Source organism: Pyxicephalus adspersus, chromosome 3, assembly GCF_032062135.1.
Source record: "Pyxicephalus adspersus chromosome 3, UCB_Pads_2.0, whole genome shotgun sequence".
Taxonomy (NCBI): domain Eukaryota; kingdom Metazoa; phylum Chordata; class Amphibia; order Anura; family Pyxicephalidae; genus Pyxicephalus; species Pyxicephalus adspersus.
This window is the reverse complement of record NC_092860.1, coordinates 49,987,777-50,014,802: the sequence shown is the minus strand read 5'-3', so window position 1 is coordinate 50,014,802 and position 27,026 is coordinate 49,987,777. Positions and strand designations below refer to the sequence as shown.

Here is a 27,026-nt window from a genome sequence, read left to right as displayed (position 1 = left end):
ATATATATATATATATATTAAAAAAAACTCAGAAGAGAAGAGTATGTTACTTTTAATTAAAGCACCCTTTTCCTTTAAGGAAACCTATATAATCACAGAGCTGCTAGGTGTTTGTGATGGCTTCAATAAGTTTTCTTTCTAAGTCATGAAGATATAAAATATTTATATAACTTTCTGATTTGCTTTAAAATCTAGTATACAATAATACTTTTTACCCCTCAAAGCATTTCTGGATTGTGGCATTCTTCACAAGCCAGACAATGCGTGCTCTTTAAAGACTACAACAATATAAATTATTCAGGCTTCATTTCCTATTTTATAACAAAGTTGTAGTGTGAACATGGATTGGAAGACACATAAACTAAATAGCACTGTAAACCGTACACACTGAAAGTTCATTTCAAGCAGAGTACAAGTATGAGCCCTTGGCTGAGTCTGAACACAAATGGATATACTTACAGGCTGGTGTGTGTGATAGAAAACATCTTCCATCAGTAAACACCATAAAGAAAGCTAGCAGGTGGAATTTAGAAAGTAGCAACAAATGCTATTTTCCCCTTTCGTGCAGATCTTTGAGTCAGAAGGATAACTAACTAAGGTATTGCTTCAGTGAGCCCTTTGTATAAAACCCCTCATTGCTGACCCTGGTATGTCTCCAAAGGGAGCAACAAATAAGTCTTTGGCACAACACAGAATTTTAAATAGGATGAAGGTATAAATCCTCCATCCTTTTGGGGAAACCCTTTTAAGAAGGATTACGGAGACAAGACTGCATTGTAATGATGTGTGATCATCAATTTGCATCTATAAAGAGGACTAAAGTTAAAAGAATATCTGGACCAACTTGTATAATCTTGCCTTCATTCCACTGCAGTTAAAAACAGATTTGTTTAAAGCAACAGTTTACACACCAGCTTGTGTATTTAATGTAAAGCATTAAATATAGTCCTTCTGTATAAAGATATTTTAGGGTGGAAGAAGAGTTAATTTAAAGGAATCATATAGGCATATGCTAGAATTATGGGGCATATCAGCAAGCATTTACACAGTACCAACTGTATTAAATAGCTAACATTCACTGCAAGTGAATAATCCTGTTCTATGTGTTTTAATTGGTGAATCTCACATTTATCCACTTTAGAAATATATTCCATATACATTACCATGTTTAATTTTCTATGCATTGAAGTGAAGTTATTATTCATGAGAAATAAAATTATATACATTTCTATGTTCAACTAAGGAGTATTGTATTTAGCCAAATATTATGAATAATTAGGTCTAGCATTTCCATATTCACTTATATGAATTTTGACAGGATTTTTCATGTGTGCATGTACATACCGCTAAATTTCGAATAATCAAAAAATAAATTAAAAAGACTGGTATACCGTGATCAGGTGCTCCGTTATTTAATACATAGACATCATTTGTTTGGAAAAGCTGCAAAAGTGCTGATACTGATATTTGCTGATTTGTAGCTGAATTTGGGAAAGGTAAGTATAGTACGAGTAGGTGGACAGGGACCAGAGGAATAGGGTACATTATTATTTGTAAATGTAGTTACACTTTAAATACTGATCAGTAGTTAAGTAGGTAGTAGTAAACGGTTCAATGTTTGACCCTTTCCAAGACAAATAAGGTTCCTTTACAGATTTATTATGGTAAACAATACCCAGTATTCTAATATGTCTTAAAATTTTCCCCCAGTATCTCACTAAAATTAAAGTAAATTTGGATCTGGAGGGGTTAACAAAATAAGTACTCTTGCATTAAAAGTGCAATTCCACTTTAAAGACCAAGCAGTAGCTGAATTGAAAAAAAGGGAAAGGTTTCTTTTGACTTCAGTATTTGTTGATCCCTTTACCAAGAGAATCCAATTAAGTCCCAATGTGGTCAACAAATGTATATTTGAATAGAAGAATTTATTGATCCTGTGCTCAAATAAGAACATCCAGTCTTCAATTGACAAGTTCTGGTTGGAAACCCTGATACAAATAAATAGATGTTTAAATTAGGCACAGCTCACTTCATTATAATTCACCTAACTTCGCTCTACTAGAAATTACGGTTTCTTTCTCATTTAAAAAAGCTATGATCACAATGGCTGTGAGCATCTACCTATGGCAGCCCAATTGACAATGAATGGGGTTGGCATTGAGGAGATCAGTACAACTTACTACCACCCATTGTCAAATCTGCAAACCGTTATTTTAATGAAGCAGCACTTCACTTTAATAATAATTAATCAGATTATTCAGAATTACTGTATAGTATTAAAAGTATTTTTTTTTTATTAAGCACCAAATTATTCACAGTTTTGGAAGTTTGCTGTGTGTGTGTTACTTTTCTGCTGCTTGTTTATTAGATTCTGCATTTGTGAAGTGATTGTTGCTATACTAAACTAAAGCACAACTATAGCCTATCAATTAAACTCTTGTACAAGTACATATTCAGACAGGTTCATTAAAAAAATGTAGAAAAACTTCTCCCACCTCTCTACTCAAGAGTGTAACTGCACAAAGAACAGGCAGGACTAGATGATGGAGAGAGGAGACGAGCGCATTTAAACTACTTACTGGCTAATGATGCATAAAATGTTATGAATAAGTATCTATTTTTTGATTTATTACTTTAATTATCCAACATACCATGGTCCCCCGTTAGCGTTTTTGGTGTAGATTTCAATTTTCTGTCTCAGGGTAAAATCTATTTATCATAATAATCAGTAAAATACAAAACCTTTTAACAGTATTTATAAAATTAATTTACCATGTTCAGCCCCTGGAGAATGACAAAAGAGTTATATTAGTATGTGCATGCTGAAGTATTTTATGTAAAATTATCTATCCGAACGAATAATTAGAAGTTCTTAAGACATTCATCTTTTTCTGTACTTAAAAGAGAATTTCTTACCTATGCTGTGGTTTGATGGTGGTACTTGCTGGTTTGTGGGCTGTTGCACTTTTGTTCGGATGATCCTGCATTGAAGTGAAGGATATAAAGTTACATTTAGTTTTATCCTTAAATTAAAAGGATAAAAAAGGTGAATACAAAAAAAATGAATTAAAATGTATTACAGTATTCAACACTTTCTGATTACATACTGTAGTTCTGTAAAACTTTTCTTGTTTCATTTCAGCAAGATTATGTTTTTCTTTACATGGAGAAATACGTTTAATCTACTAAAACATGATTTTTGTTTAGCCACTAGTTGAATAGTGCTCATACTGTTACCAACGGTAATTTTGGATTAAAGGGAACCTGTTAGGACAGACCTATGGGTGCTACTATTGGTGCCATGGTTTTGTAGGGCTCATTTACATTTAGGTGGTATGTCAAATATGAATGAGCTGGCAAAGCACAACATTGGACATTCTGTTGCAACACAGATGTGTTGTTTTAGTACATTGGGTGGCTTTGAGTATTACTGATACTGCAATTATTATTATTACACAGTATTTATATAGCACCATCATAATTTGCAGAGCTGTACAAAGTCCATAGTCATGTCACTAGCCGTCCCTCAAAGGAGCTCACAATCTAATGTCCCTACCATTGTCATATGGCTTTAATACAGTTTAAGGTCAATTTTGGGGGAAAGCCAATTAACCTTGCTGCATGTTTTTGGGATGTGAGAGGAAAAGGGAGTACTGGGAGGAAACCCACACAAACACGGGGAGAAGCTGCAAACTCCATTTGGATAGTGTCCTGGTTGAGATTTGAAACTGGGACCAAGCGCTGCAATGACCAGAGCACTTACCTCTGAGCCACTGTGCTGCCCTGTTCTAATATGTTTTTAATTGATAAATGTACCTGAGCATTTAGGACTTGGGTCAATAAACTTTTGTTCACTTAAAAATTTTCTTTTTTCCCCATACATGTCAATGGGAATGCAAAAGCTTATGGAAGTAGGTTGCTGCAGCTTAGAGGGAGGCCAACTGCAGTTCAAAAGGAGGTCAACTTCAAATGTACCGATCAATTAATTCTGATAAAAACCCCTAACACCTTCCTAGTTATCTTGTGGGGTAGGGGTTTGGGACTCATTGTAGTGTAACAGTTCACACTCTTGTTACTAAATTATATCTCTGCGACTAAAGCTGCGTACACACGGCAAATTTTTCTCGCCCGATAATCGGTATCGGCCAATTATCGGGCGAAAATCTGCCGTGTGTACAGTCGACCGTCCTGGCGGATCCATGGACGATGGACGACGACCGATCCTAATGAAAGGGAAGGGGAGAGCGCTCTCCCCCTCCCCTCTCCATAGAGCATGAACGGTGCTGTATGTACAGCATCGTTCATGCATCCTGCAGTCTTTTCTCGTTGGAAAGGATCGTGAAAGATCCTTTCCAACGAGAAAAATTGCAGGTGTGTACGCAGCTTAAGACCCAAGCAGGCTAAAACATATCAAAGGGGGGAGCTTCAGCCTGGTAAAATGCTCTTTGTCTGTGTGTAAGTTTGGCCCAATAAAACTTTTGGAAGAAAAAAAGAAGAAAAAATGTAGGTAATCTAGATGGGCAACAACCTTCTATGTAGTACATATACCTGCCTGATTGGATGCAAAATAATTGAAATAATTGGGCTGTCCTCATATTATTAGAAAATCACAGAGCAAATTGTAAGCAAATTATACAATAAGACCAGTTTTGGTGAACCTATACACAGGACCTTTTTGTACTTCTATACAAGATGGGTTCATGTTTTCCTTCCTTGCAAGGTAAGATGCAATAATTTACCGTAAGTGAGTAAAGAATATCTTATTGTATACATTTTTATACTTATAGATGTATAGCTCAAATTATTTTTCTTTCACATCATTGGATTGATTGAAGACTACACAACTTCACATAATTAATTGAGCTCTGTAAGCAAGTGATTAGTCTGTAATCCTATAGTAAATTGACCCACTGAGCTTAGATCTGAATCACAGGGTGACCTAAATTCGTCATCATATAAATACTAAAAAAATAGATTCCAAAGGTTCATGGTAATCCATGGATCTGTCTGTGTAGAACAAGGGTCGGCAAACTTTTTTTGGCTACTAGGGCATTTTAAGAGGTCAAGAAGGCACACTAGGCTGGACTCTGTCGAGTCCTGCGCTGATGGCTCTGCCCCCCGCAATGCATACGGAGGAGAGGGAATGTCCCCTTACCCCGGCGCCAGCCGTGGTAAATAGGGAAGGGAGGCATACCAAGGAGGCTCAAAAGCCGCATGCGACTCCAGAGCCGCGGGTTGCCGACCCCTGGCAGCCCGGATTAGGTCGGATCGATCAGGGGGGCGTTAGGTTAGGGTATGTCTATCTGACATTTTACAAGCATGTACTGTAGGTGAATCTTTCCCAGGAAGATACATCTGAAGCTAATGTTTAGTGAATGCCACTTCTGTGTAAATAGCTAATATTCTTTTTCAGAGCTTGGATTTAATATTGTTGCAGTACTTGAATTTGACAGCTAATGGTAACACAGACATATCTAACTGAAGTGTAAAAATAAAAAATCATATTGATTGATCCAGTCGGCAGCTTGAAATGATCTAGTTCAGAGTACTAAATTGTGATATTTTGTTTGTTGACGTGTGTCTAAAGAATTATGCAGCCCATTTCTAACCTCCCATAAAAAGCATACATTCTCCCTTTAATTCCCTTCAAAAAATTAGTTTCGTGTAACAGTTAGGTTTAGTGTAAAATCATGCAGAATTTTGCAAAAACACTATATAAATAGAGTACGAGTAGATGTCTGATTCAGTGAGACTATGAAAATCAGCCTAGAAATTGCTTTAAGAGCCACTGGAGTGTAGTGAAAGTGGTGATTTTATGCATCAAATGCAGCTAAGCAATCTGAATTTTCCATAATAATACTGTTGTTTATTTAAAGTTGTGGAAGTAGAGAAAAGAGACAGCTAACGCTTACATCTTTTATTTTTTATTGGATAGTCATGGCTTCCACTGTCACTATGCGCTCTTTCGCAAGAGCCCCCTCTAGTGTAAAATGAGTAAAACTGGAGTGATTTCTTAACATTTGTAGCACAAAGGGTATTAACTGAATGGCTGTTTGTAAATCATATTGTAAAGTTAACTGTATATTAAAGTGAGAGTGATATTTACATTCAAACTAACTGTGTTGCTTTTATTTGTTTTTCTGGCCTTCATTTCCTTAAGCCTTACTTTCACACCAGCTAAATTCATATATACTGCATTGCCGAAAAACGTCACACAATTTAATATTTTGTTGGACCGCCTTAGCATTGATTACAGCTCCCATTCACTGTTGTATCATTTCAATAGGCTAATGCATTGTCACAACATTTGTTGCATTTATTTTTGCCAAGATCTTGTGTCCATGATGAGAGAGTTGCACAAAGTGTTCTCCAGCACCCAAAGATTCTAAGTGGGGTTAAGGTCTGGAAACTGTGGTGGCCAGTCTATGTAGGAAAATAATGTCTTGTGGTCTCCGAACCCCCCGCTACAATCTGAGCCTGATGAATCCTGGTATTGTGATCTATGCCTGTACTATTAGAAAAGAAAAAATCCATTGATGGAAAAACCTGATCATTCAGTATTTTCAGATAGTCAGCTGACCTCCTTTTTTGGGCAAAAAACATTACTGAACCTAGACCTGACCAACAGAAGCAACTTTGTATCATTACACTGCCCCACCGGCACTTTAGATCATAAAACTGCCCCTACAGGCACCACAGATCACGACACTGCCCCCACAGGCACCCCAGACTATAACACTGCCCCCACAGGCACCCCAGATCATAACACTGCCCCTACAGGCACCCCATATCATACTACTGCCCCCACAGGCACCCCAGATCATAACACTGCCCCCACAGGCACCCCAGATCATAACACTGCCCCCACAGGCACCCCAGATTATAACACTGCCCCGCAGGCTTGGGGACCCATAAATCACCAAACATTTCCCCTGCTAGTTTTCTAAATTTTAATTACATATTATTTATTTCCAAGCTACAGTCCTGATAACTTCTAGATTTATATTAGTGTAGCAAACTGTGCAAATAGTTATATTGTTTAAAGATTAGCATTTGCGTAGTAAAGTTGCAGTGTGAAGCAAGCTGAAAGATATATTACTCCAGTCATACCTGTTTATTGAGCTGACGCTGGGCACTGTGTCATTGTCACATACTCGCTCTGCTAGAAGTCTGTCCCTGATCTCCCATGCAAACATTGTGGGGTTTTGCCTCTTGTATTCTGCAATTTTCTCTACAACTTTGGGTGTGGCAACCTTTGGTTTTGATCCACCAATCACACCAGGTTTAATACTGCCGGTTTCATAGTACCTGAAAAAAGAGGATAGTGTGTTTTATATTAGGAATCAATATTATCACTGACAAAGGACAGCATAGAAGGATATGGCAGAAGGGGCAACTTAGAGTGTAAAATACATATCCATTCCGTTAAAATGCATTCGCAATTCACAGTCTATATGACAAAAGGCATGTAAGAAATGTCATTCTGATAGATCTAGCAGCATTTTCTAAAATTGCACAATGGAGCTTAGCATGCAGTTTTCTCATGGTGTAAGGATAAATATAATGATATGATAAAGGCATAAGCTTGTGAAAGCACTGCCTATCAATCAAATACAGTCATAGGAAACAAATCACATTTAAGACCATTTTCACTAAACAAGCTGGCAGCCAATTGTGTTCGATGGCAAAACACACCATACTTGAAGCGGTTCTTTTATTGATGTGGTAATTTGATAAAAGCAGCCAGTAAAACATTTCTGGGCTATACATATTCAACTGCTTTGACAATACAATTTATATATGCCCCTGAATTGACAGTCTGACCACAAACGTAAAATGAGTTCTAAAGTATAAACCTGATTCTGATTCTTTTTATTAATTGATCACTTTATTCCAGATAAATAAAGCAAAATTAGACAAATACCCTTTGATCCTGTCCTTGTAAGACTAAACTGTGTATCTTCTACAATAAAATGGTAGGACGATGATGTATGATGAGTGACCTAGCGTAAGATTCAGGTCAGGGGTTCATTGGGATGTGTGGGTTTATATACACTAAGAAACAACTAATGGCAGATTTTCAGTGCTGAAATGAATATACTTTATGTTATGTTTGCTTTATTTAGACAGTTAAAGACTTATTTGGTCAGACCCCCAGTGTCATTGGCTGTATGCTTGTTTTTGAACATTAATTTTCTACATTGTAAAGCAAGGCTCAACAATATTTCTGCTCTTTACTACATGGCCTACACTGACAACACATTTTTAATATATAATATACATTAAGACCAGTATAAATAACATTAAAATTCATAATAAGTCTAAATGTACACCGACCAATTATGAACTTTCCAGAGAGTTCAAAAGACATAAGGCAGCAACGCAGCATGTTTATTATGAAATCAATTCGTCTTCTAATTGCATTCATTTTTTTTACTGACATCTCTGATTACAGAGCAATATTATTTGGTAAACTAAGACAGGGTTTCACTGTAATTAATATTTATACAAATAATGAACTATGAAATTCCAATTTATTGCTGACAGCTTAAATGAAACAAATCAACATGCCTAACTTTAGAATGCCAACTTATATAAATGTCCCCATTCTTGTTCTGTAGTATTTTGGTCATGCCCAACTTGAACAGAGATATATTGCCTTACACATAAGGGTAGGTTTACTGTAGCAATCACTATTCACTTTATCATTTCAGAGTTTACATCAGCATTTCTCAACTTGTTTACTTTCTGTATATTAGTAGTAGGAAGGCCACCATTGCAGACAGAAATTATTATTATATAGTGCCATCATATTACACAGCACTGTACAAAGTCCATAGTCATGTCACTAACTGTCCCTGAAAGGAGCTCACAATCTAATGTCACTACCTCAGTCACATGTCTTTTTAATACAGTCTAAGGTCAATTTTGGAGACTAGACAATTAAAATTACTGCATGTTTTTGTAGGAAACCCAAACAAACACAGGGAGAACATGCAAACTCCATGCAGATAGTGTCCTGGTCAAGATTCGAACCTGGGACCTAGCGTTACAAAGGCCAGGGCACTTAGCTCTGACCCACTGTGCTGCCCAACGTCTTTTGGATCTTGGTTCTTGTAGTAGGCTCTGCCAAGTGATGTTGGCTCTGAATTTCAGCTCTAAGAACCCCTGGTAACTTCTGTAGGAACCCTGGTTGAAAATTGCTATTCTAACATAGCCATATACTAATTAATTACATATAGGCTAGTGTTACATGGTTGGGTTTAATCGCCCAGTCAAGCTATGTTGTAAATTACACCAGCAGTATGTAAAGTAGTAGTAAAAATTCACAATTACATAATGTGAGATCAAGAAAAAATGATCTCCGCTACAATCCACTTTTGTAGTAATAGTAGTCACAAGAAGGAGCCAAATTTTATTTATAGTATATTTATAGTGACTGCACGACAGCAACTTTTAATTAAATGTACTCCTAAATATTGCCCGTGTAGCTTTAGACTTATTTTTTTATACTGCATTGGTTTTATACAGTCGGCTTTGCAATCAACACTTGAATAGGTTGTTACCAATGATCAGGCTTTTGGGGGGTCCAAAATTTTAAAGTATTATGATAAAGTGAAATATAAACACTATCTCAAAGTTGTATCGTTAATGACAAAATGTTATTGAACAGCAATGTCCTGTTGCACAGGTAGGGTTAGTTACCAGGCAGCTGTTTGCACATAAGAATTCCCCAGTATTTGTAATCAAATAGAAAATATAACTAAACACATGGGGCCTGATTTATTAAAGCTACCCAATAATGAAGATCACTCAGGTTCTCCCATGGTAGTCTATCTACTTGGAGAACCTTAATAACTCAGGCTCATTTTCATCTGGAGGTGCCTGCTCTAGAGGTAAGTGACAATTTACACCTTTAATATAGTCACTGGATTTCTATATGTAGAACACAGAAGAAGACCTAAACTGACCCCAAAACTTTCTTGACTTGCCAGATAATACCAAAGTAGCCAAATCATTAACAAAATTACGTGACCCAAGGATTATTATGTCTTAACTTAATAAAAAAAAATACTTTTTTTTCTATTTTTTTCTAAAAGCTAAAATTTGTAGCCTGAAAGAAAAAAAATTTTTCTATAAATTTTTTTGATATTAAAATAATGTCAAATATTGCATTACTGTGTCCGTTTTTGTTTTCAGTATGTTGACATATTTCATATACTTTGTATTATTTTTCATAAACTGCATTCTGTTACCTGCCAAGAATCTTGCTGACACATCCATGGCTGACCCGTAGTTGCCTTGAGATGTCACACGGCCGCACACCTTGATGGGCAAGTTCCACAATTCTTTGACGTACTACATCAGGAAGGGGTCGGCCATTTACAAACACACCGCCTAGCTGATTGACTCCTCCATGTCCTTGGGAAAAAGAACAAAAGAAAGTACAATTTATTTGATTTTAAATCCTTTTTTATTTTGTAAACATGTTTTAATTTTAAAATGGGAATGTTAAAGGAGTCTGTTCTTATTTTAACATCACAAAATGATTTTTGACTAACTATAAGGCATTCATTCACCAATTAGATCATGTAACCACATCAGTTTTTTTATTTATTTTTTGTCACAATAATTGTTAATACATGAACATCACACAAGGCATTATTATCTAAATCCAAAAACCTCAGCTAATGAGGACAGGATTGGAAGCTATTTGGGGACTATTTGGGGATTATGTAACAAAAAGGCTTTTAATAGGTAATTACTCATTTTGTGTGAAAAGTTACACATCCCAGCTATAAATTTTAGAAATCCAGCCAAAATAAACATAAAATGAAAAACGTATTACAAGAAAAAAAATAAAAACAAAAACAGTTTTTGATGTAATATGCACCTCAAGTCCAGAGATTTACCCTACAGTACTTTTTTCTGCCACTAGATGTCCTCATCATTCACTCTATTTCCTCGAGGACCAGTTTGACCTAAACTCAAATCAGTCTGTAACTGCATAGTGATGGGCTTCTCCTGTTTACTTTGCTTTTTTTTTCCAATCAGCAAGTTTTAGGAACCGATTGGCTCATTTTGCTTCAACTTCATTTCAAATTCCATTCTTGCTTTGCAGGGGCTCTATGCAGGGAAGCTGGTACCTGCTGCATTAATTGGTGTCTTTTACATCTGCTTTAATGTATGCAAATAAAAAAAAGTTGTAGCTAATTAAATTGAAATAAAATATTGAGTGAAGGTAAAATAGTTTATCTACCTTAGTGAGCTGAATCAAGTGAGTACTATAAACCTACAAATTTAAAAAAAAAACACATTTCGGATTAAATATTCTTATACTGTGGCATTAGAAACTGCTGAGCCTGGATTTTTATATATGACTGGAAAACAAAAATGTGTCCATTCAGGTTCATTCTCACATTCTCCTCATTAGTATGCTTTTCTTGTGCTTTTTGTGCCTTTCATGTGTTATTTTTTTCTTCCATTCATGAGCCTACAGTACCATTTCTAATGATGAATATGTATGCAATAAACTGAAAAAGGGGCGAAGTGACTAAGATTGTTTAGATACTACTGAAAATCATACAGATGTTGAGCAAAATGAATGCATTCACAACTTTATGCAGCTTCCTTGATTACAGCAAGTACTCAGTATATTATATTAGTGATGCAGTTATGGATGTCCATGTAGTGCACAAAAAATATAATAGTACAGAACAGTTTTAAAAAGCAAGTATAGGTTATCAATATCACCTGTATTGTGACAAGATACTACTCTAGTACAAAGGTAAATTGAAGAATATCTTGTTTATAATTCTATATCAGGTCACTTTGAAATTTTAGCTTTAGCTTTTGAGCTCCATAAACAACAGTTTTTTTTATAACAGCTGGTAATGGGAAAGGAAAACACCAAAGACAGAGCCTAAGGCCCCATCTGCTCATTGGATAGAAGGACTGATTATAATAATTTCCATTATTAAATACCATATATACTCCAATCCTGATATAAGCTGAGGTACTTATTTTTACCTGAAAATACAACTATTCTCTGATTCTAGTAAAAAACCTGGGACACAAATTTCACTTGTCACATTCAAAACACTAATCAATAGAAATGCCAATAAAATTAAATCGATGGTGTAAAATTTTTAAAATATTTATTTAGAGGGGAAAAATTAAAAATCACATGGGCTCCTCTGTTTACAGATAAATATGTTTTATATTTTTGAATTGGTTATAATAGCTCACTTAAATGATCTTTTGTGCTTTATTGTTGGCCACCAGTAGATGGCACTGTATCCTTATGCAAAGTGCGTAAGAAGCTGATGTCTGTGGTTTACAAGGAGGAGAGTTTATTACATACTTTACATGAAGGCACAGTACCATCTACTGGTGTGACCTAAGTATAAACTGAGATTATTTTTATAAGGGCATTTTGAAGGGGGGGGGGGGGGGAAACACCTCCAAAATATCCTCCAGTATGTACATTATTGATAAAAACAAAAAGGAAACATTTTTTTTTTAAATATATTTAAGCCCTGTGTAATGCAAATAATAACACCATGCACCAATGTTGAATAAATGCTCAAAAGTTTTATTAAATGTTTTGTTCAAAGAGTAAATAAACATGAATAATTTTACCAATGCACTCATGGACTTACAACAGGGTGAAAAAAGCACACAGTACTAATAGGCCTGACTGCCTTTAATCTCTGCATGTTTCTATTGGCCTTTACTAATTTGGCAACCCTATCGCCCCTACAGAAATATGCAGGAGGTTCTGGAAACCAACTAACTACGCCAGCCCAAATCTTGGGGCTACAAAAAGAAACATCAAAAGGTATACATAGGCATTATTTGGGGGGTCTGCATTGTAGCACTGCCTACCAGTATTATTTGGGTAGCAACAAGTGTGCTTTAGATTTGTTTTTGATATTGCAAATGATTTGGGTACTTTCAAGCAATAAAATGGTATGCAGGCTGCTGAAAAAGGACAATTCTAACTCAAAATAAAAAAAAAAAAAATTCTATAGACACTTGCTTGGCACAATGGACAGTTTAATCAAAGTAGTACATGTTTTGGCTTTTTTTTAGCACTGTTGCATTGGCTTCCATTTATATATTCTTTGTAATGTAAACATAGAAGTATCCCATAATTAATAGTAACTTAGTAAGTAATTACTTACTACATTACAAGTAATAGTAATGTTAACTTAAAGTAAAATAATACCTAAAGTGTGCACATTTAGGTTCATATCAACTAATAAATGTATATGCTTCCACAGGGACACATTGAAGACAGTAATAAGGTAGTAAGAGGAAGATGAGGGTATCTGTGTAAATATCTTTATAATTACCAGTTCTATGGAGGACTTACAGGCAGAGAAAGAGCAGACATTTGTTAAGTATATGACAGGAAGGTCAAATGCATCTCAGCTCCATTTTTTAAGCATGAACAATTACAACATTTATCCCATGAGGTGAGCATTCTGCTGGGATCTATTAAGCGAGGTAGAGGATGGTCATAGACATTTTCAGACATGTCTGTGAAGTTCTACAAAGTAGGACAATTAGTGAGCAGTGACATACAAATGAATCATGCTAATGCTTCACCCTCCTGTCATAAAATAACACATTATTACCTTGGGCTACAGCACCAGTGAATAACTGCTAAGAAGCAGGACGATTTTCTACAAAAAACATTCACTTTGGATTTACCATAATATGATACCCTGCTTCTTCATGAAAAAGATATATGCAATAGTTTTTCCAGTTTTCTTACACTGAACCATAGAAGACAAACCAGTTACCTACTAAACGTCAAGATGGAGCATTTAGGATTACATATGTGCACCTTTCAAAGTCACTATTTATTCAAATATGCATAAATTAAATTTGATGAGTACGAGTTGTTGTATGAATATGGATTTGATTTGGGTGGTACCATTAATAACCACGTCAAGCCAAACTGTTTTTTTTTTCTGGATTGTGGGAAAGGTCAAAAACTCCTTTTGGGTTTTTATTAGTATTCAGGCTGAAAGTTAGTTATTTACTCAAACCTACTATCCTGTAGGCCAGGGAATCTAACCCTTAACGTCACTATTCAAAACTAAGAAAAAAAGTTTGGTCTGAAAATACACTTTATAATTTAGGTTGATCTATTTTAAAATTTTAAAATGCAACAAATATGAATTATTTCCTCTGGGTATGAATATTTAGGGCACTGCTACACTCACGGACTTATAATATATTATTATATTGAATGATGGTGGCAGAGCTTTCCCGTTTCTGCACATTAAAGATAAGCTTCAGGTAGGTTACTTTAAACTTTTAAATAAATGCAATGTATTCATTCGAAAAAGTTATATTATTATTGTTTTATTATTAAATGTTATATTATTATTGTGTTTAACTGCAACTTATGTTGATATCAACCTCCTGTTTTCTTCTGAAAATCAGAGGAAGGGTCACCATTAAGGACTGGAAATCTGGAAACTGTGCCCACAGAAGGCACACAGAGAACAATGGACCAGTTTTCAGCACTGCCTTTGGTTCCATTGAAGCTGATCCTCATCATGATTAACTTTTCATGGCTTTCTCCACATTGTGTCTCTGTTCGGAGGTGACCATTTTGGTAAAGACATGGCTTGGCTTCTATATTGCAGCTGCCCCTTATGACTGCTGATCTGGATACTAATAGAAGAATAATCAGAAGAAGAAGCAGCAGGACAAAAGTGACCTTTGTGAGACTGAGATGATCGAAATCAACATATTAAATCCTAATTCACATCATAAAATACTAGCAGTCCTAAGCGGTCAAGGTGCCTTATATTCTCAGACTGCAGATAATCATTTATGAGACTGAAAGCACAGGAAGTGCTGTACTTGGACAGGTCAGTGCTCAACTGTTTCAGATCCAGATGCAGGTAAAAAGGATGAAAAATATAATATTTGAAATGTTTGTAAGCAACATTTTTCTTTTCCGACTGTTGACTATGTGCCTCTGAACTTTATAGCAACTTTGTCCACTTCAGAATGAATTTCCTAGTACAGCCCCTACCTCCTTGCATGTCCTAGCATTCTTTTCTGTTCTATTTATAATATTTGCTGGCCCAGCAAACCTGCTTCTCCCCTTACCTTCCCCCACAACCTTTAATGCAGCTGCCAGAGGGAGAAGCAAAGGGGTTACACTATGGAGTGTCATTTGAGTGACGGCTCTAAGTTTGCTAAGGCTGCTACCATCACATGTAGCATTTTCAAGGCTTTTAGATAACTACACATTGGGCTAGATTTATTAAAGCTCTGCAAGACTAGAGAAGATAGACTAAAACGGGTGTGCATAAATGTGTTGCATGAAGATATATAAAGCTTAACATGAATAATGAATAATTTTCGGCTAAAATGTTTACCATATTTTTTTTTATATTTTGCATGTGCTGCTATGCTAGGAATACATAAATACTTCTGTCCATAGGCTACATGTTTACTTTAAAGCTGCAAATTTATGTATTTGCTGTCTGCAGAATATGCTTGAAAATTTATGATCTCTATATTTGTGTTAGCATGTGTGTAGTTTTTATTTTTTTTAAGCTGCTTTTAACTTTTTTGTAACAAAAAGTATAATATTTTGGAACCAAAGAAAGGATCTTTACTTTGAGAGGTCCAGTGTAACTCAAAAAAGCGAAGAAGCCATTCAAAGCTACCATTAAATAACACCAAAAAGAACTTTATTTTACTTCCCTAACTGTCTTTAGTGCATTTGTCTAAACTGGCAAAATTTTACCAAAATTTTTTAAAGACAATTTGGGAAATACAAAATTTTCCTAGCTACTTATCAGAATAGATAGATAGATAAATAGATAGATGATAGATAGATAGATAGATAGATAGATAGATAGATAGATAGATAGATAGATAGATATTATAGACTTTAGATGATCTAGGAAAAAAATATGGAACTGAAAACTGGTAAACAGCATTTTCACAGAAAGAAGTCCTTTCATTTGTTTGCCAGAGGCTGATATTTTCTTAAATGAAAAACTAGAATGCTTTTATAAAGAAACATATCACAGTGAAGGTACAGGTTAGAAGTGATATGATGTTGCTTGTAATATTTGGTTTAACTGCAAGCAAAGCTTTAAGGCCACTACGTCCATCAGAATTCCTGATGCAATCACCTAAAATCCTTCAAAACTTGCTGGTTTTTTTTTTCAATTTGATCAAACTTTTTATTATTATTTGTTGTTTTCTTTTTTCATAAATCCACAAATATTATATACCGAGGAGTTGAAGAGAAAACGGTTTCCAAAATCACGTTTAACAATCAAGCCCATGTAAACACAACAAACTAGTTTTCTAATAAAGCAGAATTGTTTTGCTTTGATGACCATCTGTTTTTCCACTAACTCCCAAATGATATGTGTGTAAAAGCCAGTAACCCAAATGGCCCATTACACACATTTCAAGAGGTTGGAAAACACTGTATATGCAGGCAATTTAAAAACTGAAAGTTGCAGTGTTTTTTTATGAACACACTGATAACCATGCAGAAAGGTGTTTTCAATCCACTGAAAGAAGGTAAGAAACATGTAAGGAATGGTTTCTTGTTCGAACCTACAGTGCAGAAGCTGCAGCTTTATCAAGATAGGAACAAGTGAAATCAATTAGAAATCCTACCATGATATCCAGCAAAAATTGGGTCTGATTTATTAAAGCTCAATCTGGTAAAATCAATCTGGTCCAGGATTGAAAACATTTACCAACTAATACCAAATGAGTTTAAAAAAATCCAGTCCAGGTTTGCTGGATCACACAGGTCCACCCATGATGATCTATCTTCTCAAGTCTTGGAGAGCTTTAATAAATTAGACCTATTGTTTTAGTACTAGGGTCAGATAATCTACTAAATTTAACTTATCTGATCAGTTTGTAATTGGCTACAGCAAGAGTCCAGACGTTTGCCCACATGTCTTGCAAGTGGGTCTGGGGGACTAGACATCACAACCAGAATTCAATACCAGTTTTTACAGGGGCACACACAGTTGTAGTTTTCTACAGTATTTATTTGTGACTAAATTAGGGTTCCTGTGACTAAAAGAACTTTAAATTTTGATTTCTGAAGTCTAATTGCCATCATCAAGAGGGGTTAAAGTTGAATTACAGAAACATAAATACACTGATGAAAGAAATATATTTAGGTTTATCAGACCAATGGATTTGGATTTCTGTCCATCCAGTTCTGAGATATATATACAGCATACCAGGAGACCTGAATTTTTTTCTACTGCAGTTAAATAAAGGTTTTATCTCTTACCCAGCCTGTGACTGGGCAGTAAAAGAAGAAACATACTGATATTGTCATCTCTCTGTCAATCTGCTCTCCCCTTCTATCAGCCCATTCCTTGGTAGTAATATTAATATTATTATTATTATTATTATTATTAATTATATTATTATTATTATCATTATTAATATTATTATTATTATTATTATTATTATTAAACAGTATTTAAAAAAAGTGCCAACATATTACGCAGCGATGTACATTTAATAGGGGTTGCAAATGACAGACAGATACAGACAGTGACACAGGTGGAGGAGATGACCCTAGCCAAAAGAACTTACACTGATTGCAACTACATAGAAAAATATATTTTATACCTGCTTGGAGACCAATTTTAATTTAACATCTCAGTATAAGTCTGTTTTAATATGTAATACATTTGATTATAATTCCACCATCACTTTCATCATTGATTAGAGCATACCTTTAGTAATATTAATTTCAATTGCAGAATAATTAAGAATTTTATACATTTATTTTTATTAGTATAAAATAGTTGAAAACAATAGGTTAAAGTTACTGTATTTATTATTTGGAATATTTTTGTGCCAGAAAATTCTTTACTGAAAGTAACTGTAAAATACAGCACAAAAAAACAGAGAACCATAGAGGGACAAAAGCAGAAATACACATACGTAAACTATATTTTACACATTGTATTTGTTCTATGGAGCTCATTGTAAAGCAACAGATGCATGCCTCTGACTAACTACCCTATATCCCTGGGGGAGTGAAATTTGTAGTTGGGCACCCTAGACATTCACAAGGCCCTAGGCACTTGCAAAGGGTTGCATTGTGGTTGAACTAGTTCTGCTTTCACATTCGCTTTGGGCTTCCTTTAAAACCTGCATTAGTTTATATTTTATCTATATTATTATGATAAAATATAAAAGCAAACATAAGATATAAAAGCAAACAGCTTAGAATACCCAGAAAATCATTTTCTATACATATATTATGCAGTGTTTAAGTATTTATGTTTTCCTTAAAAAAAAAAAAATATGTATCAACTTAGAAACTATGTCATCAACTTAGTACGGTATACACTTAAGTATAAACCTAGATCCCTCCCCCCCAAAAAAAACATTTAAGTTTATACTCCAGTTGCACCGCTAGAAGGCACTGTGTCCTCATGTAAAAAGTATAGTAAACTGCTATTTAGGTCATTATTAGAATTTGTTGCATACTTTACATGACCATGACTATATTGCACAAAAGATCAATAAAGAGAATATTAGAATTCACATTGTATTTATTGGCATTTCTATTCATACTGTTTTGAATGTTAGCAGTTTAAGCCGCATTTTGTGTCCTAGGTGTATACACAAGTGCCTTTATTGTCAACTGTCTCTTAGTTGGAGAGATTTTTCAACTTTCCACATGAGCTCTGTACCAGATCACACAGGAAGTTAGGAAAACTATCCCCAAAATGGAATATGAATCAGCTGAATCAGCTATAGAACTAGAATTTATTGTTTTGGGTGATGTTTTGGAAACATTTTTATGTATTTTTATATTCTACATAATCTAATCTTGTTGATTGAACAACTTTTATTGAGTTCCTAAAAAAAAAAAAAATACTGACTTGTAAATAGTCATTAAGATGCCTTTCTGTATTTTTAGGTTGCATTACTATAACCTAAATGGTTTGTGATGTTGTGCTACATAATCCATAGTCCTTTTTGTCTCAAAAGAACCAAATTAAAGCATACGTTAATGTACCCCAAAATGATTTACTGATACCTTTTCAGTTCCTGAAGTTGTTAATTATTGTGGTCACCATAGGAGGTGAATATTGGGCCTGTTACCTGTTAAATAGTAGGGAAAAGAAAATAAAATGCAAGAAAAAAAACTGCAACCTCCACCACCTATTATCCCCTTATTTAAGAAACAAAATGGAAAAGTTATAACAATTTGCCTTTTATAACAGGAGACCAGACTTGCCAGAAACCTATTTTATCCTTTAACAGTATTTTCTGCCAAGTGCTTATTTTAGGTGCTGCCACAGAAGAGGACATGGTAGGCTGAGACAGTCTGAAAGAGAGTCAGTGTAGGTGTTAGGATCAGAAATGGACCTGGAAGTCTCAGACTATTCTTCCATCTGTAGGCCCTGCCAAGCATTTGCACCATGGGATAGCATGACCCCAGAAATAGGAATACCAAACTTACCCTTGTATGTAATAAATATATATCTAAACATAACTTTATATTTCATCAGTAAATCAATTTTCTATTTATTTTACAAGTTTTTTTTGTTTTGTTTTTTGCACATATTTGCAAAAATTTACATTTTCCTTATTCATCTAAAGGATGATTGTAATGCTTATATGTCAACCTAAAATTGTAATCGCCTGTATCCCAACTGTGATACCCAATATTGCTCATGAGTGACACTTTATAGGTCATCTGTTTAGAGTATTCTTCAAACCAGCCCTAAAATTATAAATCTCACAACAGCGTGCATTGTAATACCCAACATGTATTAAAAAAATTGTAGTTATAATGCATTCCCTGTCGGTGCATGTATTTTATTTTTGCTGCATAGGGAGCTCTTTAAAAATGTAATCATTTTCTAATCATTTTTATTTTTTTACTTTACTTTTACTGGACAGTGACAAAATCCTATTATGGATACATCAGATTTTTATTAGACCCTCATCATTTTTCCTGTACTTCTCCTAAAAAATGATAAGAACATACCAATATCTGAGCCCAGAATAATGCAAACTTACTCTTTAAATTGATACCACTTATTTCTGTAAATAAACACAATCCATACAATATATATGTTTATTTACATTTTTTACCATATTTTAGTCTTTAGGATGCATTTGTTCATATGATGTTAGGTAAAACATTCCACATAGAAATAAAAGTGTTTTAATAGAAGTTTACTAATGTATATGTAAACTCAAATAATAAAATCTAATAGAAACTTTCTCATGTATATTGAAAAGTAAAAATGCCCTGTTGGCTTTTAACTGCTATTCTATATTATCACACTGTCACTTACTTCTGGTGGAGAATCAGTGAGACCAGTGATCACGTTGAGACACATTGCTTAGGTTTGGTATGCCATAAGGAAACCTGCTTTTAGCAAGGACATGTACTTTCTGAAAAACATTCATGTAGACAGAAAGTGGCAGCAAAGAAGTTACAGGAGATCAAACTAAATGTAAGACAAAAAGTTAACTTTTTCGAGACAAAGTGAAAAGTCATAGACCAAGAACTATTACAATTTATCAGTAAAGGTGAATTATTCCTTTCTTCTAACTGTAACATTGCCCTCATTTTTGTGAAGATTAAAGGTTGGAGTGCTGGACTAGAATTTTTTGACAATTCAGTAATAATAAAGGAAAATGTAATATAATTAAAATGGGTTTCTAATTAAAGAGTTTTTAATGTGTTATATAATTTTAGGAGTCAAGAATGTGTCAGCTTTGAGATTCTGAACTTACCAAATCAACCATTTGACACATATTTTACAGGTTTTGGGACTGACTTTTAGGTCACAGGTGAGATGCACTTTTGTTAATCATTAGGCTTATGGGAAACATTGAAATGCAGGTGTGAAAATCATCTGACTGATGAGAAACAGGTAAAACACTGGTATGATAATCATGTGACTAATGGCAAACATGTGGGATACAGGTATTAGAATCACCTGACTATAGTGAACAGGTGAGATACAGGTATAATGATAATTATTTATCTGATGAGGAATAGGTGGGATATGGGCATTATAATCACTTGGCTGATGAACCAACGAGGTGCATTTTTGATTATCATCTTTTTGATGGGAAACAGGTTTTGTTCAACTTATCATTTGGGTAACGGGGACCAGAACAATTGTAGTTCTGTCTATCATCTGATAGTAAATAAGAGATATGTAGATCATAAAATGGCAGATGGGGATACAGGCACTGCAGTACTGTTGTAGTACCAAAATAAATATGTCTATTTGGTATATGACACCTATAAGTGACTGTTTACATGGACAGTTGTAGTGCAACAGTTACTGCTTACTCCCAAGCCCAATTTCAAACGGGATTGGATAGAGGTGGTTATGATAGACATTTTCTGAGCTATAACAGTGCTTTTCTAGAATGGAAGTTGTCCTGCACAGAAACTGGAGTATTTAAAGTGATAACACGTTATTTGTTTGTATTTCTTTTTTAGCAGAAAGCACTTCTGCTTAAATCTATGGAAGAAGTAAAGCAGCCTATCACCAATGAGACCCTACATGTAGCATCTCAGATCTCGCGCCACCTGCTATATGCCTGCACAAAACAAATAAAAAACTTAAAAAATAAAAAACGCATTCCTTTTAATAATATGAGAGAGCATGACATTTCCTTCATATTTTCTAAGCTGGGAAACACTAGGAAATCACTTGCTTAACCATCCATCTTAACAAGCCTGAAATATTGATTTTAATGTAATTTTTTTTTTACATGTATATGCTATCCTTACATTCAGTCAGTCCTTATACCTAAACTTAAACAAGTTAGATTTTACAAGATCCAACAAAGTCTTCCTAATCTGCCTGTAAAAAAAAGTAATTTTCCACTATGTGCAGTCCCATTAGTCACACATCAGACTGTCATATTCTTCAATGCCTCACCCTTTGATATAGCCTATTTATCACTAAACACTTCTCTATCATGACTGTCCAAGCCACAATTTTCCTCTATTTTAGCCAAATGTTATAGTATCTATTTTAAACGATATATTTACATGCATAACAGAGAAAAACAAAAGATTTTAAACGTGTAACATTGTTTTTCCTTGATACAAAATATCCCAGTTAGGTAGAGCAGATTAAGGTGCTACAACATCATTTTTACACATATATGCTATGTTACCAAGTAATCAGCAGAAGTCACCAGTTTAGTTACTGTTCATTTATATCCAATACCTTTAATAAACTATCTTTAAATTGATATCCACAAATGTAAAAACAGCCAAGCTTTTTAGCATTCGTGGCGCAGTGTACTGCTTCTGCATAATATTATTATTATTATTTATTATTATTATTATTATTATTATTATTATTATTATTAATTAACAGGATTTATATAGCGCCAACATATTACGGAGCGCTGTACATTAAATAGGGGTTGCAAATAACAGACACATACAGACAGTGACACAGGAGAGGACCCTGCCCAGAAGCGCTTACAAAAGGATTAAAATTAACTCCCACGCATGCGCAGAAGTTCATCCATGCCACTATGAACACTCAAGATGGCCCAAGCTCCTAAACCTAGTAAAAGAATAGAGGAAGATGTTAGAACCAACAAGGAAGCCACGGTACATTACATCGCAGGAGGGTGAAAGAGTCAAGTTCTGCTTTGGCTAAAATGTTGTGTACCTCATACGGTATAATAGGAGTTTCTCTTTGTTGATGCAGAATTAGTTTGTTGCAGAAGAGAAATCAAAAAATTAACATTTTAACTGAACAATATTGTGTGACACCATTTTTACATGTATGTACATATTATTACAGTATTTTTTCCTCTTTATCATTTTAATACAAATGTGCTCGTCACCCAAGAAATACCAGTTGGCATATATAAGCTAGTATCACTATATTGAGAACAGACTGCAATGTTCACAATTGCTAAGTGAATAGGTGCTTTTTTTCCAGTAGGTTATCTTAAAAGAAAAAATGCACCCCGGAGTAAAAGTTTGATGCTAAAGGACTTGAACATACCTGCAGTCCCTATGATGTATTGTGGAAACTGCAGGTTAAGATTCTAAATTTTCATCATTCTCATTGGTGTCTTACAACAATACCATACAACAAAAAAATGAAAGTGTCTTCGGTCTTCAACTCTTTCTTTAACCATGCTGCTTCTAGTGCCAACAAAACTGATTATAATAGAAAACTGGTGTAGGTACGTGAAACAAATAGCTACATTGTCTTCATAACAACACAGCTGAGCCTAATGAATAAATAACTAATTTATTTAAATAATTGCAATACTTTTATTTTAAGTAAGGTAAAATAAGGTTTAGTGAATGGAATGCTAATTACAACCATTTCAGTTTAGATTGCTGCCTACACTAGAATTCTGTCTCCAAAATGGAAAGGATCTACTAAGCAAACATGTGACACTTTCCGTCACCTATTTGTGACTGGTTATTCTAAACCATGAAAAAATGCTTTACCATGGATCCTATAATTGAACTTATATACTACCATCTTTTCCCAGTATCCCTTAGTCTAGTTACTTCCACAGTAATTCTTCATAGGTACGTACTGGGGCTGAAAATAGATTGCAGAGAAGGCTCCACATTGCGCCCCACTACTATTACCTACAAAGTGTGTAGGGGAGCACAGTGCCTTTCAACATCAAGAACCTCACCCATCCTGCACCCACCCTGTAGAATAAAGCACCCATCCTAAAGCATAAAGCACCCATCTTATAGCATAAAGCACCCATCCTACACCCACCCTATAGAATAAAGCACCCATCCTACAGCATAAAGCACCCATCTTATAGCATAAAGCACCCATCCTATAGAATAAAGCACCCATCCTCTAGCATTAGGCACCCATCCTACATCACAAGGGCATATAGACTGATACCAGCTTGTCTTAAGTGTGTACCTGGGTAGGGCTTTGCTAAGAAAATGTTTTAATTTTTAAGATTCATTCCTAGTAAATCCACAGTGTATCAGAAAATAGCTGAAATTATCCACGAACTGTGATTTACCCAGTATTGGACATGTAACAAATTTAGTGGGTCAATTCACTTTTTTAGTTCTCTTAATATGCAAAATAGAACTATGTATTTGTTGAATACCTTCTTCAGTTGTACAGTTCTATGGAGACATCCTGGCACTGGTACATTTAGGACTCCAGCATATGATTCAACATTCCAGTAACTGCATAAAGCAGAGATACACAATGCTGGTGGAGTTGGCCTTAAGAAGTGCAAGAGTTCTGCAACCACATGTGTTGCATGTGGTTATCAATTGCAATGGTATAATCAGGCAAATCAAGTATGGCTAGCCAAAATCGGCCCCAGTGCCCAGTCCAGACAACATAAAGACTTGAGTATAGGGCTGCACACAGAATTTAAGGAGAAATATGTAAATATTATAAAACGTAGCCCTTCAATGCTAATGAAAAATATATTGGAAGGATTATCAAATGACCACGGTTATTTTTATTACCAAGTCTATTCTTTTATTTAAGGACCAAGAAGGCATAAAATAGGAAAACATCAATAATGCCTTTAAGTGAACTTTAATTGTCTGACTGTAACATGGGTGTCTTTAGGAGCATGCTATGATCACCACCATCAGAATTAATGAATTAGCCCCATTGTGCAGTCTTTACAAATGACCAATTATACAACAGCAAAATGTCGTCTTGGATACCAACTGACACAAGCCTTTGTTAAAAAGTCAATAATAATGAGCTATAAGTCTTTATCCAGCATGTTTTAAATTCAGCTTACACCATTAATTTCCACTTAGCTTTACTGCTGCTCACACTCAAGTGTAAAATAGGTGGGGAGCTTTTAAAAGCAGACATTTAATCCCGTTAGCGGCAGACATGCCTGGGATACAAGGAGGTAACTGTTCTAAAACAGGAAGAGCTCATATTTCAGGTCCACAGAATCCGACTGGATTATCTGATCTGATAAATCTGTTACAATTCTACTTGAATCAGCAAACCATAACACAGGAAAAAAACAAAAATCACAAAAGCAATAAATAGCGCTACAGTAAAAAGAATTTTTACATTTCTCTCAGGTATAGAACATGTAGGTGAGTGAATCTCAGTGGCCCTTAATTTTGTGAATCTATGCAATATCAATTTAGAAAACTTGTTCCATGGTAAAACAGCTTTATTATTGGCTGTCTACAGAATGATGCTGAAATCACCTAAATTATCAAGGTTATAAGAGTCTACCTGCAAAAACCTTTCCTTTTTACTATTTTTATAGTTTATAAGATTATAAGAAAGAGTATGAGCTTGAAAATTGGCCTAAATGGGCCTATAGTACAATAAAATGCACTTAATCAATAGAACATAAAAAACACATAATTACAAAAAAAAAATCCTATTTGCTAAAAAGTAATTGACTCAAAGAAACAAAAAGTCTTGGACATTCTGAAACTGAAAAAGTAACCAAATTAACATATTATTATCAATTGTATCATTGCCCACAATAATTCTACAATGTAATAATAAATCAATTCTATATGTTAAACACTTTTCTTTATTTTCCAGGCATAGAACCACCTACATATAAGCTTATGTAACTTTAGTGAAGGGTATTTGTCCCTAGTTAAAAGAAAAACAGCATCAGCGCTGAATTTCCACTGCTGATTATTTCTCATTGGCAGCAGAGATTTAGAATGGAATAGCCTATTCGACATTTCTGACACCTTCCCTAAGACAGATTCAACGTATTGCTCTGTTTGTAAACTGCACCACTGTAAAAAATTGTTATATCACATTTCACATCATGTGACTACTTTGAGACAGATTCAAAGCACAAACCAAAGGTGTCACTTAAGCTGTTCCACAAATGGTGGTCACTGGATTTTTGGATTTATGTACTAATATTAATATGTGTCTATTTTAGATATCTGCTGAAGCCATTACATTGCAAAAAAAAATGCAAATCAAGTACACTGTTAGAGTAGGTAACAGTGGACAAATGCCCATTGGGCAACCTTCATGGAACCCTATGAGGTCTAAAGTATTAATTGCAATAAAAAGATCCACATGTATATTACTGTATTTATTGACTTGTTATTTATTATTTTTTGTTAGTCTTAAAATTTCAAGGTTACCATTTTTATTTAAACATAAATATTATTGTTTTTATTAATACAACTTTTACTATTAAACATAAATACTAATAATTATAATTATTATTATTATTATTATTATTAATATAATTATGTAATCGTTTTTACTACTACAACTTACATCACTATATTTATCATCACTAATACTATTACTATTATTATAGTTATTATATTACTATTATTATTATTCTTACTGCTGATATTACTATTATTATCACCATAATATTGTAGTCATTTATTATAAAAGGGTAAAATATAGACCATGTTTACATATGTGATGACATATGTATTAAGCATGATGAAAGTACATGAGCGACTTCCTCTGCTGTTTTAGAGCAGTGTGCCTTTAACATAGCTGAAGCACTGATCCACACAGAAGCTCATTTAGTGCAAAACAGTGACCCAGCTGGGGAAAGATATTATCTGTCGTTAATCATGTAAGGTTCACCTATGTTGCACAGTGAATCACATTAAAACAAACTAATCAAGGGTGATTAATAGCATTTAGAGCTGATTCAATATTGAAGCATATTTTATGCAAAACCATTGAGACTTTCTATTTAGGAATGATCAAATCAGCATATCACTATATTGGGTTAGAAAAAAAATAAAAAGCTTGTTCTGGTGAACACAAAAAAGGTCAGGGTGAGAAAATGTACGTGGTGATGGGGGGAATCCAAAACAGTCTGATTATTAAATTTGCCATGAAAATAAACCATTTCCTGTCTGTCTTGTAGCACTGCATTCTGGGCTGCCCATGAATAGGATGGAGAAAATGCCTTTTTACCTTTATCTATTCTAATATACATTTTAGACAATATAAAAAAACACTTTGACACCTGAT

At 34.5% G+C, this 27,026-nt stretch overlaps 1 protein-coding gene across 3 annotated transcripts in view; it reads right to left on the bottom strand.

The window, feature by feature from the left end:
- The window catches only part of PAX5 (paired box 5), a 157,256-nt gene that overhangs the window by 92,086 nt on the left and 38,144 nt on the right, over nucleotides 1-27,026 (bottom strand). For all 3 annotated transcript variants that reach the window (XM_072404536.1, XM_072404538.1, XM_072404537.1), the window contains exons 2-4: nucleotides 10,257-10,422; nucleotides 7,111-7,308; nucleotides 2,917-2,981 (exon numbers count right to left, since the gene is read on the bottom strand). In XM_072404536.1, coding sequence (XP_072260637.1) covers nucleotides 2,917-2,981; nucleotides 7,111-7,308; nucleotides 10,257-10,422 — 429 coding nt within the window. The remainder of the gene's footprint in view (nucleotides 1-2,916; nucleotides 2,982-7,110; nucleotides 7,309-10,256; nucleotides 10,423-27,026) is intronic.